Genomic DNA, 17,675 nt, shown 5'->3' on the forward strand with positions numbered 1-17,675 from the left:
TGTATTCCTTAAGGGAAAACATTCATCCTTTTATTATTCAATATCCACAATATCACAGAGGTTGTGGCACCGAAAGTGAAACCTTCCCTTTGTTGCAACAAAAGGAGTACTTTGGATTTGCAATGCTTGAATCGGCACTGTAATAGAGGGGATGTTTATTGTGGAACAAGAGTTGAGTCTTGTGTAATCTAAGCTATTCTATTGTTTATGGTTGTGTGACTATTGCTATTGACGACCGCTCTTACATTATCCCCCCTCAAAGGGTGGACTCGATAACCTTGTGAACTTGGCTGACATGGGCTGTTGTGTGTTGTTGGTTCTTCTTCAAAGTGTCAGCTGATGTATGCTTCAACTCAAAGCTGGTCTTGTCCTTGTTCCGAAATCCAGTGATAATCCAAGGACCAGTCCACTTAGGTGATCCAAAAGTCCAACGCTCCTTTGAAAGTAGCTTCAAAACCTTGTCACCAATTTCATACTTGGAGCTTTCTTGACGCTTGTCATCATAGTACTTCTTTTGTCGTTCTTGTGCTGTAGTCAACTTCTTCTTGATGTTTCCATGGATAAGAGGCAAATGAGAATTGAGATAATGGATCCATTCCTTTGTATTGTATCCCTCTGTGGTAGAAGGTGTCAACTCGGCTGTTGCTGGTAGAGTGGGCTTGCGTCCAAACATGGCTTCAAAAGGTGATACACCAATAGATGCTTGAACAGCGGTGTTGATGGAGAATGTGATCATTGGCAAATACGCGTCCCAATTCTTCGGATCTTGTTCGATTTGCGTTGCCAAAGCTGTCTTCACCGTACGATTCATTCTCTCAACCAAACCATCACCTTGAGGATGCTCCACCGATGTTTGTGGTGTCTGTAAGAATAATAATGACTTCATAATGACAATGATGAGGGATGCTGGACATCCCATGTAAATAATGCTGTTTCATTCATGCACATACTCATCATCTTAATCCATATCCATGTAATAGTAAAAGTATATAAAGAGTTGATCCCATGATAATAAACACCCGACATCAGTCTCACAGTACTTGATCTTGTCTTTTACATTCTTGTTTTATTTTTCAATCTTCAAACACCTCATTTTTTACTGTGAATTCCAATATGTCACCTACCAACAAGTCTCAAGACCAACCAACCACGCCCAACATGGGTAAATTGTCCCTCCATGATAACAACGACCCTATGGAAGTGGACAACAATGAGCCTTCAATGGCCAACAAGAATCAAAAGGGTGCGGCGAAACCAACTGACCCAAGAATTCGAAAGGCATTGGATGCTTACCAAAAGATGAAATCCGACGTCGAAGCAATTGAACAAGCATACAATGATGTTGCTGCTGAGGATTCTATTGCATCGGATGAAAAAAAGAAGCGGCTCACCAAACTAAAGGAAGCTCAAGCTCACCTTGAAGAGTCGTGTCAAGCTTGGAGAAATCAACATCCAACACGCCTTGAGTTTTTATCAAAGGAAGAAGTCGAAATCGAAAAGCAAAGACGTGCCAATAGAACAGTCATCGTGCCAAAGGACTTGCCAGTGTTGCAATTGGCCGGAGGTTACAAGTGGAATCCACGTAAAGTGGTACACAATTCGGCCGCTGCATTCATCCGTGCCTTTGAACGTGAGTTGAACGCCCATGGACCTGATCCAGAAAACGATTGGAAACGACTCTTGTCCCGTTCGTTGAATGATCCTCAATATCTATGGCTCAAAAATCAGCTCACTAATATGGACGAAGCTATTACCTGGGAACGTGTTTCCAAGATGATTATAAAGAAGTATGACACCCAGGTACAGAAATATCGTGCAATGCGCCGTGTGGTACGTCTTCAACAAGGGCCTAACGAATCTTTGCATGCCTATATAATGAAATTCCAGCAACTTGCCTTGGAAGCAGAGATGCCCACTGGCTTGTTACTTATCATCATTTTTCTTTCGTCCCTCCAACCCAAGGTTAGCGAGCAAGCATTGCTTACTATCGTGAATAAGCATGGAAGTGCAATGCCGGAGGATTTGGAGGACGTTTGTCAATTGGTGTCTGCCATGAAAGTAACCGAAACAGGTGAAAGAAGAGGAAGAGACGACGAGGCAGACGAATTTCAACCCGCTTTCAAAAAACAAAAAGGCGGCAAGCCACAAAATTGCCATCATTGCAAGGCTACTTGGAGTCCCGGCCATAAGTGCCGCGAATTTTATGAAAACAAGGCTAAAGCAGCTGCCGCTGCTAACACCAACAACAAAAAGAAACCTTATGTACAAAGAGGAGCACGCCTTAATAAGGCCACTGCTGATATCGATACTTTGCCTTGTAAGTCAATGAACAAAAAGCATAACGAAGAAGTCGATGAAATATTGACACCGATCACAATAGAGGGCCATCGCATCAAAGCATTGGTCGATACAGGTGCCAACTTCACAATATTAAGTCATCGATTTGTTAAAGAAGCACAAATAAAGTATAAAGAAGTGTTTGGTAATATTACTTTGGCTTTCAAAGGTGCTATAGCACCAAGAATTGGAATTACTGAACCATTGAGTGTTGTGTACAATGGTAAACGTTTTATTAAGACATTTGAGATTATGGATCTAGCTAGGGATCCCCAAAAAAACCCGAGGACCGAACCAGTACTCGGTACATGTCGGTTATCCCGGTACGGTACCATCAAGAGGACTGACTAGGTACCGGTAGTCGGTACCATGGAGGGACCGAGGGACCGAGTACCTATATATCATATATAGTAACATACACGACTACAGCTACAAGCAGCATGCATCAAGCATCAAGCATACATTCAGACATCATCTACCTACCAATGTTCATACATTATATCTACTCATGCATCAGAGCAAGAGAGCATCATCATCTTCTAGATATTATAAATCTCAAAGAGACTGTATGAGTTATACTTGTTGCTTATTGCACAAATAGCTACAAAGATTATATTGGATGGAGTTTTTTATTAACTCATAATACTATAATGCTACAAACAGCAAAAGAAAAGGAAATCTATATATGTCGTCTATAAAAAGAAAAGGGAAAGGGAAAGGGAAAGGAAGAGGAAAAACGGAAAAGGGAAAGGGAAAGGGAAAGAACAAGGAAACTATACATGGAGCTTCATGTCCAGCCAAGAACCCAGCAACATTAGCCGCTTGATCGTTGAAGGAGAAAGGCGATTGCGAACATGGGGGAGGAGTAGACGTGTTGCTGAGAAGCATCGTTCAGAAGGAGTCGACGTAGCAGGCACTGCCAGATATTGAGCTGCCATAGCAGCTAAGTTTGGCCAATGCGCTTGATTGACCTCCCAGAAGATAAGCTCGTCGGATTTTGAAGGATTCACCATGGGGGCAACTCTAGGCTGGCCAATATACTCCGAAAGCTCGTCTGTTTCAAGCTCGGTCAAAAAGAGCTCCTGGAGTTCTTGCGCTCTCTCATTGACTTCGTCATCAATCGATACCACACCAGAAAACCTACTCCATGCATCGCGTACCATATTCTCACTGATATCACGCCACTTCTTCTCCCAACCATGACGTTTCCACCACTTGAACTTCATTCGTGGATCGAGAGCCGTTGCAACAGCGTACACTTCGGTCATATCAGTATGGCTGTAATATTGCACCATCTTCTTGATACCACAGCTAACGGCACGCCTGATTTCAGGATCCTTGGACTTGGCCTCGATCTTCTCAAGTGCATCCATGATTCGATTATAGCACAGGATCGTCATGTTGACTGAGGCATGGGACCTGCTTGCTGACAACCTCGTCGTGTTCTCCTCGAATGGATATAGTACCTCAATGATCTCCTGTATACGTAGCCACTCTGATGACGACAATGCGAACTCCTCAAGCTCTGATCCAGGTGCCGTCATCGCCATGTAAGCCTCCTTCAACTTGACAGCACGATTCAACATGTCGTACGTCGAATTCCAGCGTGTACGAACGTCCAGCGTAAGATTCAGTGGCGGACACTCCATGGCAGGTCGCTTGCGCTCAAACGTGGCGTACCTCTGTGGTGAGGAGCTATACATGCAATATAAGTATCATTACCAGTATCAAGTATATGTGCACAAACTTACCGAATCTTAAGGATGCCTTTTCTAAGCTTGGCGAGTGGTGAGACAGGCTCATCAGAGGTGTCATGGTCAATTACATTGTCCGGGTGCCTGTGCTCTCAACCCAGTTTTGAGGATGGCTTGGACGGCAAGATTGAAGATGTGGCCAATGCAAGGAATATGATGGCGCAAGCGAAAAGGCCTATGATACAAACGTACGTTAACTCTTGATCACCTTGAAAACACATTCACTTACCATTGTTTCGATTCTTGCTTGCCATAATCCACGACATGCCTTACCATGGTTGTCATATTGGATGCGTTGTCGGTGGTGACCGTGAAGAGCTTCTTGCCGAGATCGAACTCCTCAAGGACGTCAATGAAAACGGCTGCCAGATTTTCACCCGTATGTGGTCCATTGACGGGCTCAAAGCCGATTATCACCTCCTTCAAAGTCCACGTAGCCTTGTCGATCCAATGGGCAGTTACCGCAAGGAATGATTGATTGAACGGGCTTGTCCAACCATCCAATGTGCATGACACGACTGGCACCTTCCTGAACATTTCCTTCAATTGATCGCCAGCCATTTCAAATTCAGCATCGGTCTAAAAAATTATGGTCAGTATTTGATTGTTTGACACAAGGTATGGTTGTTACTCACTTTTCTCGTACAGGTACTCGCCGAAGGGAGTTGCACAGCTGCTGCCGTTGGTGCATTGCGTGCCATGTCAAGAAGTTCCTGCAATGCTGCATTCTCACAGGTCGTAAATGGCAACTTGCTGGACACCAAAAACCTGACGAACAGACGATGGAACTCTTCTACCTGGAAGCTGCGAGCAGGTTTTCCATGAACAAACGTGTCCAAAGGGCCACTACGTTTTTCGCCGCTCTTGATGTGAGGACCAACATCCTTTTTGATACCATGGGTAGCAAGATGCCTGGTGAATCCAGAGGTGGACGAGTACTTGCTGGCTATATGCTTGCCACAGTTACGCACCAAGCAGTGGATCGTAGGATTGCCATTACTCGTCGATCGTGTGCCATACTTGTGGACAAAGAACCAAGCACCGCCATCGCTATCGTTGTCTTCATCACCTGTTGTTGTGCCCTGATACAAAGCCGACTCATCTTGATCCACGGGTGAGAGAACTGAATTACCATCATCGCTATCATCACGACCATCAAGACTATCATATGTGTTCTCGGTGCGAATAGACATCATGGAATCTTCTCGAGAAAGGAGGGCCTCATCGAATGATGGTTGTAATACGGTAAGTGAGCAGGAGGATCATTAATGCATAACATCAAATTGTAGACATACCCCATCAGACAAAGCACCACGTGGATCTTTCGAGGAACTACCGACTTGAAATCGCATGATGATTGAATAGTGATGTATATGAACAAAAGGAGATGATATAGAAGATATACGCGTCCTTAGACTTATGTGTGCTTTGTGTTAATAAATGCTACCCTTTTATATCATTGGAAAACTACCAGGAGTGACCACTGCAATGAATAATGACAAATCTCGCGAACGAATAGGGTGTAGCCGTATATCCTGATCCGATGGAAGACGTCTTTAGATCCGAATACCACAGTGCACAGCTATTGCCATTGGTGTTGATCCACCATTTTACATAATGAAGCGACTTATTATCACTATCTATGGCCATCCATCGGATTGACAGCTCCTGATCCTTTACCCTTATCATCGTTAAACCAAACGTTCAACCGATTAATCCCGATTGCATTAGCGCTATGAGGTTGTCGCGATTGAACCATGAAGGATGCCCACTTATTTCGAGGTTACATATGGGAAATGGCCATGAAAAAGTACATGTACATATTGATTGTGGATCGAGTCTATAGTAAAGAATCTCCTTTGTAACTTTATGCGTTATCGTGGAACTATCATTATGCATTGTTTCGCCTGTCATCTATCTTTTGCACGCGTAATCGCGTTCTCGAATATTTTACACGCGTATTCGCGTTCTCGGATCAATTTAAGTCGCCACTAGAGCATCTGAGACAAAGACTCCAAGGTTACAGTGGGGAGTTTTATTAATCACATATGTAACCAACATCCAACAAGCAGGGTTGGCAGTATTCTCCCATTTTTCATGCTCTTCACAGTCGTCTACGATACCACTACCATTATCAACTCGATATTCTAACATTGACAAGGTACTCGGCAAAGCTGACACCATGTGGAAATGTCATCCGTATAGTTACACAAACCAGCATGCAGGGCCAAACTGGAACCTAAGTTATTATAGCATCATGCCATCGCGTGTTGTCTGCCAAGTATATACGTCTCTACAAAGTTGCATTCATTATCATGGAGCTATACGCAGATTATGTATTCCCACCACTCGACACAATGATCATCTACTCTCTACCACCATGGACCTCCAAATCTAAAAAAGGCCCAGTTGGTCGCCATTGGCAACCAACCAGGCCTTCAATCATACACCACATTCAATACGACCACTCACTTGTACCAGCGCTTTCTACGACTTGAGCTATACTGCTACTATTACACCACTTCAACCGACACCTAAGACTCAACTATGCCGCCGACAACCAGCTGCGATATTCGATCTCCAACTACTCTCCTCATCGACGTCCAAATCTAAAAAAGGCCCAGTTGGTCGCCATTGGCAACCAACCAGGCCTTCAATCAAACACCACATTCACTACGCCCACTCACTTGTACCAGCGCTTTCTACGACTTGAGCTATACTGCTACTATTACACCACTTCGGCTAACACCAGTAACTCAACAGCATTCCAACTCTGCCATGAACACCCAGCTACGATATTCTCGAGGAGTTGAGCATCACAGCAAACGTCATCAAATCGAATCCTGCCATCCTCGATTTCACACCACCATCCACTCTACGAAGACTAGCGATGGACCTTTTTCCTTCGGCTTGTGCTATCAACGCATTCGTTGATTAGCAAATACCTCGCATTTTACATCCCTGATATACACCGTATCATACCACATCATTACAAATACAGCAATAAAGGTTTAATGAAAACAATAATGCTACGACTACTTAAGAAAAATTGATTAAATCGTCATTTTTATTGCCTCGGTACCCGGTACTCGGTACTCGGTACCGGGTTATCGGTATCTATCTTGAGATTCAAAAAAACCGAGTCGGTACTCGGTCCTTCTTGGTACCGACTAACTCGGTCTCAACCTTTTTCGGTACGGTGTCGGTACCACTGAGGTACCGACGTTTTTGGTACGTGGGGAACCCTAGTAATGTCCACACGCTTGACAACATCATTCCTACCAGCATACATGATCTTCCCATCCACAGGTGTATACGACCAATTGTTGGCATCACACAATGTTTTATTGATAACAGAAATTTCTGCGCCAGTATCGACAAGGCCGACGAGTCGCTTATTCTGTACCAAGATGGGTGTTTTCATGAGATATGGATTGTCATTCAATTGCGCAGCAAACAACAACTTACCTAACGATTGCCTTGCGAGCATTTCATCCACATCTTGTAATTCATTCAACGGGATGGGCGAGAAGGAGTCATTGTTGTTGATTGCTGAATCAGCCGGATGAACGAAGTCGTCAGATAAATCCATGTCATTTGAATCATGCACCATGGTATTTACCTGCACGTTGTTCTCGTTACGGCGAGAATTGTGGCGTCTTGGTGGTGGCATCTTGCCCTCAGCACGAAGTTTGGCCTTCTCCACTTTTGAAGCATGGCAAGAGTGACCGGGCTTGTAGGAATGATGTGCATAATGACATTTCGCACCTACAATTGGCTTCTTCAACTTGTCACACCTCTCAGAGACGTGGTCACCTTCGTCATCGCAATGGATACAATAAATAGACCCGTCCTTGCCAGCCTGCTTCGAAGCTTTATGCTTCTTATGATGCGAGAAACTGGAACCAGAGTTTTTGTGCGTGCGTTTCTTCGTAATTGTAATGGAATCAGCAAGCTTAATAACCTCTTCAAGGTTGTCAGGCAAGCGATCCTCATTACCAGGACGAGCATAAAACGACATGAGCACCCTTTCTTGTACATCCTCAGGCAAAGATAAAAGGAACAACATGGCCAACACATCGCAATTGGTCAAGCCGGCATCAATCACCAAGTTTTGGTAACGAGTACCGTAACGTTGGGTTGTCTCGCCATCGCGCATAGCGCACTTGAACACCTCCATTGCTTTGCGTGCCATGTTGTCATGCGACACAAAACGTGCACGAACTCTCTGGCAACATCATTCCAATTGAGTTTCTTACCGCTTAAAGTGTCAGCATACCATTTTTCAAGATCGGCTGGGAAAGCACAATGCAACACCTCATCCCACTCAGTGTCCAAATTGTATTTGTGGGAACGAAACAGCTTCTTCATGCTGAGCAAAAAAGCATCAACATTGGGAAAGACATGCTTGTCCTCAGGAGACTCGTTGACTCCTTTGATCACAAAAACGTGGAACAAGATTCATCGTAATGTGCTTACGAGAGCTGGTGGTGGTGTCAGCATCCTTAGGAGTGAGGATAGCAATGTTCTTTCTAGTCCTCTCAATCTCCTTGTGCAAAGCCTCCATTCGCTTCACAATGGTTGCCAACTCGTCCTCGGGAACTGGTTCCATGGTCTCAAGTTGGATTTGCTTGATGATCAAGCTCTCCAACTCCTTCTCTTTTTTCTTGAGCGATTGTCGAGAGAGAGCAAGGGCGTCCACGTACTTGGAGGCCAAAGCACCAGTGGGTTCAATACCCTCCATGGGGGCAGGGCCATTGTTGTTGTTGGTGGGAGTGTTGACAGGGGTTTCATTGTTGTCGCCCATGTGGTTGTTGTTGTTGGCAGTTGCAGCAGGCGAGGCAGCAGGAGAGGAAGCAGCAGAAGCAGACATGTTGATGTTGATGATGTTGTTGAAGAGTATTCAAAGGAAAAAATGTGGAATTTGATGTGATAGCAGTGATAAAGCTGATAGCAATGATAACAAGGATAAATCCTTTGAGACTCGAAAAAGGGAGAAAGATCTTTATTTGTGCTGTCTGTGCTCCTAAATAAACATTGACAGGGGTCATCTGGGTTGGGTTAGGTTTCACCTATCAAACCCAGACTCCAGAATACGACAAATGTCACTTGGACATCATTGTCATCGGGGACCCAAGCATTGCCATTAGAGTGACGCTGTTCAGCATCAGCAGGTTGGTTTTGGTTGGTGGGTTGCGGCTCAGCACGAGGTGCATTTGCCTCTCCCATGTGCGTATCCTCCAAGGAAGGATTAGCAGGTGGTGTGTTGTTGTTAGGGGATTGAGACATGATCGAGTAGGTAGTGTTATCAAAATTCAATTAAAAAAATCTGAGGATCAGGATATCAGAAATGGATAACAAGTTAAAAGAGTAATTGAGATTGATATTTATTCGTGAACACTGCCTAGCTATCTTATATACGTTTTCCTGATCATCAAGTATTATTATTCCCGAGCATACGAGTTATCATTATGTCCATGTGTGTATTATCTATGTCTTTGTTCTATATAAGCTACAATCAATGTCAATGCAATGCAACTATAAAAGTGACCGATGTTTGTTTATTAGGAGATATAGGAAGTATTGTGGTTTACCACAACGCCCTTGCGAATACGATTGATTCTCTTCAACCATCTCAATGGATTCTCGTCATCATCGCCTTTAAAATGCTTGGGCTTAGCCAAAAACTTGCTTAAGGATGCATCCGACTTGAACATGGTAGTGTTTGTTACACCAGTAGCTTGATCTTGAGGCATAATCACAAATAAAAGTATATAATATAAGCGCTTGCAAACTTGTCAAGGTAATTGTTGTTTGCGCGGCTTCTCCACCAAAATGATACGTGTGATATGCGAGACGTGGTGTAATAATAATAATAGAATGCGAAAGGGGGATTCTTATAGCTCGGTATCTTCGACAATGAAAAACGATCGTAATAAAAGATAATGTGTTCCTGTACCGTTCTGACAGCGTCGTTCTGATACCAGGCAACCACAAAATTAGAGAAAGAAAACGATGATTCGAAAAAGTTTATTTTGATGTCCCTTTTGCTGGCAAGGGATCAGCCACAGAAAAGGTTTCACATTCATGTAAAAACATTGGCCATGTGTAAAGAGATGAAGGGAGCCGCTTGTGGGCTGCAGGCTGCCACTTCACTCCGACCAATGATCACCAAACTACTTCTACTCCAAATTGCTCCACAACGATCCTCCCAATCAAGATGGCGTCTTCAATAATGGTATCCATGGCTACTCCGCTACACCATGACACTTCTTTCATCACCATACGACGACTTTCCAAACCAGGCAGGCCACCAGTACTTATACCACCACGCGCCTTGTCATGCCTGACACACTCGGGAGAGCGATGTTGTCCAATAGTTCCGGATAGAATAAGAAGATGCTTTGTGAGAGAGAAAGACCAAAGAGAATAAAGGGAAAGAAGAGATGTCGTTTATTCAATCATCAAAACTTCCTTTAAATACTTTAACAAACAACTCCGTCGTAGACGTCACCGACAGGAGGACCTCTAAACTACTTTTCCACATAAGGAAAAGCTTTCCCGGACCATTCGACACAGGTCGTGTCATGCCTGACACGAACGGCACAGTTCTGGGTTCTTGCTTGTTCCGGCCTTGTAGGTTCTTGATGAAAACGAGATGATTATGCAATTACTTCACGAAAGCAACACACAACCAATGATAAACGACAAATGTATACGCCAAGGTTCTTCAATCAAAGATACGCTTTTCAACACAAAGGTAAACTCGACCAATATGTTTGCTCGCTAATCTCAATACGTGATCAGATAAGATGATATTTATTCAAGTTCACAGCTAAGTGCTTATATAGTTTTCTATGAGTGACTAGCTATGATGATATAAAATAAAAATGCTTATTCTCAGCGTTCACGGGTACATGGATTATTTCAAGGGACATACTGATAAAAGAAATGAGAAACGTGAATAGGGGAATGAGTCATTGTGATGGAATAACAAGGGAGAACAACAAGGGTAATGATAACAACAAGTAAACAGCATGATGATGATGATGGCAATGAGGAGCAGGTTGAGATCACGTGGTTAGCAGGGTCGATGGATCGAATCCCGGTATCCATGGCAACGATTTACGAGGAATATTCTCAGCCAATCAATCGAACATGCGGCCGAAGACCCGAGATTCCGCCTTCCATGATGAGTAATTTTGGGCCGGACCACGCTGGACACGCCGTGTCAATCTCCCCCACAGGCCAAAAATTAGTCATTGCTTCAATACTCTTGACGTTCCAACCATGCTTGAAATTGATGTTCAGCCCTTCGTACTTGTATGTCTGGAATGAGACGTTTGTGATGGCGATAAGGGATCAACATGTCACCGTTAACAGCACCACGAATCTTTCTGCCTCCAGGTCCAGTCAAGTAATAAACGCCATAATCAGTTATTCCAGTCACCGTGAGAGGTCCTAGCCATCTTGCATGAAATTTGGAGGGCGGGGTTTGATCCTTCATCAAGACTTGCTCTCCAACGGCAAATTTCTCACGATCCAAAACGGTCTGGTCATATCGCTTCTTGTTTCTTTGCTTTTCCATTTCAGCCTTGTTCCTTGCGTCTTCACGAATCGTCTCCAATGCTCGCTTTATGTGCTCGGCTCGCTCAGCAATGTACAAGTATTCTTCTCCAAGGACAAAGTCTTGACGTGGTGGTGGCCAAGTAGCTGGTGTTCGCATTTCACGCCCATACAATAAATAAGCTGGAGTGTACCCTGTTGCATCACTAGGCATCGTACGTATAGCCATGAGGGCAGGTCCAACAAATTCATCCCAACGGTCAAGCTTGTCTTCATCTTGTGCTAACTTAGCAATAGTGTTCACCAAGGTCTGATTGAGTCTTTCACAACATCCATTCGTTTGACGTCTATAGGAGGTGGTAGTCAAATGGCGGCAGCCCAAGTTCTTGAGGAAGTTGTGTACATATCTTGAAGTAAAGTTGGATCCACGATCAGTCAAAAGATAATTGGGAACACCGTAACGCTCAACTACTTCTTCAAACAGGAACTTGGCAGTGGTTTCTTCATCAATCCTGGCTACAGCACGAGCCATAGGCCACTTGGTCAAATAGTCAACAGCCACCAGGATGTATCGATTTCCAGAGGGTGATGGGTTCAAAGTGGGTCCAACGGCATCACATCCTACCATATAGAATGGATCCGAACGAATAGGTATGGGTCTTGCGGGTGCATTTCTTTTCCTTGGTAAGCGTTTTCGAATCTGACATGTATGGCAGGCCTTCACGTATCGCTCCACACGATCCTTCAAATTCGGTGCTTCGTATTGCAAACACACACGCCTATACGTGTTTCTTACGCCAAAGTGTCCTTCTTCATGCACAGCCTTGATCACCTCATCGACTCTTCCTTCATGCAGCAATTCCGGACCCAGCTCATCTTCAACCTCAGTCTTGCGGTAAACCTTCCCTCCATATGCCTCATATTTGGCAGCTTGCTTACGTATACGACGTTTGACTGACTCGCTTGAATCTCTAGGATACCTTCCATTCTTGAGATAATAGTACAACGCCAAATAACTAGGGTACTCCATAACGGCAATCAGGGACCAAGGAACCAAAACCAAAGACTAGGTAAGACCCAATAGGGAGAATTGAAGACCAATAGGACCAGAGTAACGAGAAATGATTTAACTTGCAAAGAATTAGGACTTGACGAAGGAATCACAGGGATTCAATACTTGTATTGAAAAAGAAAGGAAAGTAAAAAGATTGATAAAAAAAGAGGGGAGGGAGTGATAATGATTGTATATGTGTATGTATATGTCTATATCTAACTTGCTTCTATCTAAGGTCGTATTTATATCTTTTCATCAAAGATATGGTCCAACCTTGTTATGAAGTCATCATCAACGTGTTCAAGCTTGGGGCCCGGCATATCATATGGCGTGGGTTCTTGGTTCTTGTCATCTGGAAGGGTGCTTGAGCGGCCTAGGTCCCTCCATTGGATACTCAGATCAGGATTGGAGCTCTCACTTGCTGTTTCGTACTCATCCTCACAAGGAGAATATGGTAAGAAGCTTCCATCCATTTCATCATCGTGATCCATTAATTCGGAAACCCAAAACCACTCGTTAGTGCCCCTTTCCCGATTACTTACATGCATCGCAACATCCGCCAACATCTCGAGGTCCCGTAAAGCACATTGATTTCTTGCTGGTATCACCTCCTTGATCAAATCGGAGTCAGCTTCTTCATCCAAAAGAACGTGTCGAAGGACTTCGTCGGGTGCATCAACCGTAATGTGATACATTGATGGAGTATCGGGTGTCACCAATCGAGAGAGAGCATCGGCAGGATTGGTTCTTCCAGGAACATGGTGGACTTCAAAGTCAAAATCTTGAAGAAAAGCGGCCCAACGTTGCAACTTGGATGGCTTCGTGTTGTTGATGACGAAAGAAACAGCTGCATTGTCGGTCCTGAGGATAAAGTGTCGTCCAGCAAGATAGTGGCGATACTTGTGGACAGCCCAACAAACAGCCAAAGCTTCTTGATGCACCGCCGAATATCTTGTCTCAGGGCCACGTAAGATTCTTGAGTCGTACGAGATGACAGTCTCCTTCTCGGGTTCTCCATGTGGGTGTTGAGATAACACGGCACCCAATCTCAAATGGGAAGCATCGGTGGTGAGGACTTGGACTTGATCTTGATCGGGAAACGCCATGGTGGGATAATGGACAAGGTACATCTTGACTTGATTGAAGGCTTCTTGCTGTGGTTCCTCCCATTTAAATATCTTGTTCTTCTTCAGCAGATCTGAAACAGGCGCCATCAAATCTGCATACTTGGGAATGAATCTTCGATAGTACCCTGTAAGGCCCATGAAAGATCTTACATCGCCGACAGATCTTGGTGGGGGCATGTCTTGGATCTTTTGGACATTTCTTGGAGATGGCGAAACACCGCGTTCTGAAACAATATGCCCGAGGTATTCAACTTGGTCCTGAGCGAACTTGCACTTGCTCATTTTTAGCCTTAGGTTTGCTTGATGACAGGCTTCGAATACTTGCTTGAGATGATCCAAATGGTCTTGAAGATTGCGAGAGAAAATGATGATGTCGTCAATGAAGCAATATACAAATCGACCAATGAATGGTGCCAAAATGTAATTCATTGCTCTTTGAAAGGTGGAGGGTGCGGACGTCAAACCAAAGCTCATCACATTCCAAGTAAAGGTACCATATGGACAAACGAATCCCGATTTTTCAGCTGCATCCTTGGACATCGGGATTTGCCAGTAACCGCTTGCTGCATCCAATGTTGAAAAATAACGTGCACCTCCCATGGATCCAAGTACATCATCAATGTTGGGTAATGGGTAAGCATCCTTGACAGTTTGGGAGTTGAGCTTCCTGTAATCCACCACTAATCGCAGCTTGCCATCTTTCTTCTTGACAAAGAAAATGGGTGATGTCCATTGACCATCGGATGGAGAGATGAGACCAAGTTCCAGCAAGTTTCCCAATTCTTCCCGCAAGTACTTTTCTTCTTCCCAAGTGAGGCGATAAGGTTTCGATCGAATTGGTGTCTTGTCCTTGAGCGGGATTTCATGCATGACATGTTGCACACGACCCAAACCACCGATTTCAACAAAGCAATGCGCATATTGTTGCAATAATTCCTTGAACTCCGGCGGCAGATCTTGTGTATCCAGCTTGTCATCGATTCCAGAAATGTTTTCAACCTCCTCTTCATAACGCATTGGCACCAAAGGCGGATCTTGTACACCCTGCATGTCATTTTCTTTTGCATTGGACACTTGTGCAACATTGACAGCAAACACCACGTGGGCCTCAGCATCGACAACTTGATCACTATCTTGGTACCCTTGCAGAATCACCGAGTCCGCTCCATGTTTGATAGGTATCACAATTGATGCATCAGTATTGTCCACACGCACACCATGGGCGCGGAACCACGTCATACCTATCAAACATAGAGGGCGATCAGATTCAATAATACACATGTGTTCTTTTCTCAACTTTCCTGCTACACGAATCGGCACATCCTTGACGATATTGCATTCTTGTCCAGCACTTTGACCCAATGATGATAAAGGTAAAGAATCGGATGTAGCCTTGAGATTGTCATGATCATTGTTCGGATGTTTACTTGCATACCTCAATCTTGTTCTCATTCTCATCATTCCTTCCTTTTATTATAAATAAGCTATCAGCCTGCTCTTTCAATCAACCTTGCCTTGTTGCCTAGCAACCATCACAGAGATGTAACTTGTCTGCCAGCTTCTTGCTAATCACCGAAACGCTTGCACCAGTATCAAAAATGGCATCAATGCATTCACCATGGATCACAATCGGAGCACGTAATGGACGACTTTTCCTCATCTTGGCATAATCGTATGGATAATCGGCTTCTGTATCATCGGAATCATATGCATCAATTTCTGAATGCACATTAAATTCGCCATCCTCCGATTCATAATCCTCAAAGTCGGATCCATCACTCCATGAGTCTTCGCTTGACAAGTCTTGGTTGATAAGATTCACGGGAGCAGCACCTTGTACACCAACACCTTGTACACCAGCAACTTGAGCCTTTGGTTTTCTTCCATATAAGTAACGCAACCCATCACGAATATCCATATAAGCTTGACGATCCATGGACAACCAATCCGCAATGGTTAAACCAGCATCAACTTGCATGAGGCGTCGCCAAATGTCTTTACGCTGTACAGGTACCGGCAATCTTCTTGGTGGTTTTCTTTTCTTCTTGACTAATGGTTGAGGTGTTTCTTGATTTGTATTGGTGGGTTGAGGTGGATCCGCTTGCATTGGTGAAGACCTGGTCCTGGTTCCTTGGGCTCGCTTCTTTCCAGTACCCGATCCTTCAATGCCGGCATCCTCAGCTGTTCTCTTGATGTTGTACACCTCAACGAAATGCACATCCTTATCGGCGCCTTGATTTTCTTGTTTGGTGGATTTTTCTTGTTGCTTGTTACCGGGAGGATTTTCTTGTGCTACTTGGGCATCGGTATCCCGATCTACTGATGCCCTTTGTCTTTTCCCGATTCCTTGCAATCGCGAGCTCGATGACCTTCTTCACCACAATTGTAACACTTGAATGCTGGTTTTGAAGACTCCTTGTTCTGGTTACGGTTGCCTTGAGGTCGGTCCACCAAATTTATCTTGAGTGCACGCATTCCTTCCACTAACTCGGATAACGTAGAGCCAATGCTATCGGATGCCACACTTTGTTTGGATGACACACTTGAGGGACCCGTTTTCCATGGACGATGGCTGACATCAGAGGTAGGCACAGCAGTAGTACTAAAACCAGGCTTCTTGTACTTGCTCATGATTAATTCAATTTGACGAGCCTCCTTGACAACACCATCCCAAGTCTTCGGCAAGCCATTCTTCTCCAATTCATAAGCGATATCAAACTTGAGCGACTGCACCAAACAGCGAATTTGAAAAGACTCATCAGTCACTTGCACCAAACGAAAGAGCTCTTGAAGGGATAATGCAACATCATCAACGGTCTCTTCATCGCCTTGTTCACGTGTTTGGATCTTGTTCCACCAGCGATCTTCCAATGAGGCAGCAAATTGCTTCTTGAATTGTGCAACGAATTGATCCCATTTTGCAATAGAATCTTCCACGGCATCCCACCAAAGACCAGCACGACCAACCAAATGCGAGGATGCAATAAGGATAATCTCCTCATCATTCAGCTCCAGTCCCTTGCGGATGCGATTAAGATGCTTGAGCCAAGTAAGTGGGTTGCTTTCTTCAGATCCTGAGTAGTCCTTTGGCTCCGAGAGGAACTTGGTAACCTTGCTCTTGCGGCCTGACAAAGTATTATCTTGTGCGGATCGCGTTTCGTTCGCCATTATTAATGTTGATTAATAATCTTTCCCCTGTAGTGAGCACCAATTGACACGAACGGCACAGTTCTGGGTTCTTGCTTGTTCCGGCCTTGTAGGTTCTTGATGAAAACGAGATGATTATGCAATTACTTCACGAAAGCAACACACAACCAATGATAAACGACAAATGTATACGCCAAGGTTCTTCAATCAAAGATACGCTTTTCAACACAAAGGTAAACTCGACCAATACAGGATTTCCCAAAAGAAGTGGAACATGAGGATAATGATTTCGTGGTTAAGGTGATTGGTTTCGTGGGTGATGATTATTTGTTCGTGGCTAATGACATATGAGTTCGTGGGTGATGGTTTTTAGTTTCGTGGGTAACGCTTTTGGTTTCGTAGGTATCGCCTTTTGAATTGGTGGGTGGTGCCTTTTGAATTGGTGGGTGACGCTTTTGGTTTCGTGGGCACGGCTTTTTATTTCGTGGAGGATGACTTTAATTTTCGCGCAGGATGACTTTAATGTTCGTGGGTAGCGCTTTTGATTTCGTGGGTGATCATAAACTATTCTATGCAACAGCGTACATCAATCAGCAAGTCGTATGCAATGTTGACCAGCAATACAGCGTATGAAACCTTTATTATCACCCACGAAATCAAAAGCGCTACCCACGAACATTAAAGTCATCC

General features: G+C 44.2%; 8 protein-coding genes across 8 annotated transcripts; all 8 read right to left on the minus strand.

Annotated features, from left to right (window-relative positions):
• Positions 1 to 256: 256 nt before the first annotated feature.
• On the minus strand, positions 257 to 886 carry O0I10_012288 (uncharacterized protein; the record flags this gene model as incomplete). The annotated part of the gene is made up of 1 exon (XM_058492223.1): positions 257 to 886. The coding sequence occupies one exon, from the start codon at positions 884 to 886 to the stop codon at positions 257 to 259; it is 630 nt and encodes a 209-aa protein (XP_058337013.1).
• Positions 887 to 3,110: 2,224 nt separating this feature from the next.
• O0I10_012290 (uncharacterized protein) lies at positions 3,111 to 5,287 on the minus strand (the record flags this gene model as incomplete). The annotated part of the gene is made up of 5 exons (XM_058492224.1): positions 3,111 to 4,032; positions 4,089 to 4,104; positions 4,163 to 4,266; positions 4,321 to 4,670; positions 4,727 to 5,287. 5 exons carry the CDS (start codon positions 5,285 to 5,287, stop codon positions 3,111 to 3,113), a joined length of 1,953 nt encoding a protein of 650 aa, XP_058337014.1.
• A 1,532-nt stretch (positions 5,288 to 6,819) lies between these two features.
• Positions 6,820 to 8,286, minus strand: O0I10_012291 (uncharacterized protein; the record flags this gene model as incomplete). The annotated part of the gene is made up of 2 exons (XM_058492225.1): positions 6,820 to 6,864; positions 7,714 to 8,286. 2 exons carry the CDS (start codon positions 8,284 to 8,286, stop codon positions 6,820 to 6,822), a joined length of 618 nt encoding a protein of 205 aa, XP_058337015.1.
• A 219-nt stretch (positions 8,287 to 8,505) lies between these two features.
• Positions 8,506 to 8,964, minus strand: O0I10_012292 (uncharacterized protein; the record flags this gene model as incomplete). Its single annotated transcript, XM_058492226.1, has 1 exon — positions 8,506 to 8,964. One exon carries the CDS (start codon positions 8,962 to 8,964, stop codon positions 8,506 to 8,508), a length of 459 nt encoding a protein of 152 aa, XP_058337016.1.
• A 188-nt stretch (positions 8,965 to 9,152) lies between these two features.
• O0I10_012293 (uncharacterized protein) lies at positions 9,153 to 9,380 on the minus strand (the record flags this gene model as incomplete). The annotated part of the gene is made up of 1 exon (XM_058492227.1): positions 9,153 to 9,380. One exon carries the CDS (start codon positions 9,378 to 9,380, stop codon positions 9,153 to 9,155), a length of 228 nt encoding a protein of 75 aa, XP_058337017.1.
• A 1,978-nt stretch (positions 9,381 to 11,358) lies between these two features.
• O0I10_012294 (uncharacterized protein) lies at positions 11,359 to 12,687 on the minus strand (the record flags this gene model as incomplete). The annotated part of the gene is made up of 1 exon (XM_058492228.1): positions 11,359 to 12,687. The coding sequence occupies one exon, from the start codon at positions 12,685 to 12,687 to the stop codon at positions 11,359 to 11,361; it is 1,329 nt and encodes a 442-aa protein (XP_058337018.1).
• Positions 12,688 to 12,953: 266 nt separating this feature from the next.
• O0I10_012295 (uncharacterized protein) lies at positions 12,954 to 15,077 on the minus strand (the record flags this gene model as incomplete). Its single annotated transcript, XM_058492229.1, has 1 exon — positions 12,954 to 15,077. One exon carries the CDS (start codon positions 15,075 to 15,077, stop codon positions 12,954 to 12,956), a length of 2,124 nt encoding a protein of 707 aa, XP_058337019.1.
• A 283-nt stretch (positions 15,078 to 15,360) lies between these two features.
• On the minus strand, positions 15,361 to 15,945 carry O0I10_012296 (uncharacterized protein; the record flags this gene model as incomplete). The annotated part of the gene is made up of 1 exon (XM_058492230.1): positions 15,361 to 15,945. One exon carries the CDS (start codon positions 15,943 to 15,945, stop codon positions 15,361 to 15,363), a length of 585 nt encoding a protein of 194 aa, XP_058337020.1.
• Positions 15,946 to 17,675: the final 1,730 nt, after the last annotated feature.

Source organism: Lichtheimia ornata (assembly GCF_029851405.1).
Source record: "Lichtheimia ornata isolate CBS 291.66 chromosome Unknown scaffold00119, whole genome shotgun sequence".
NCBI lineage: Eukaryota > Fungi > Mucoromycota > Mucoromycetes > Mucorales > Lichtheimiaceae > Lichtheimia > Lichtheimia ornata.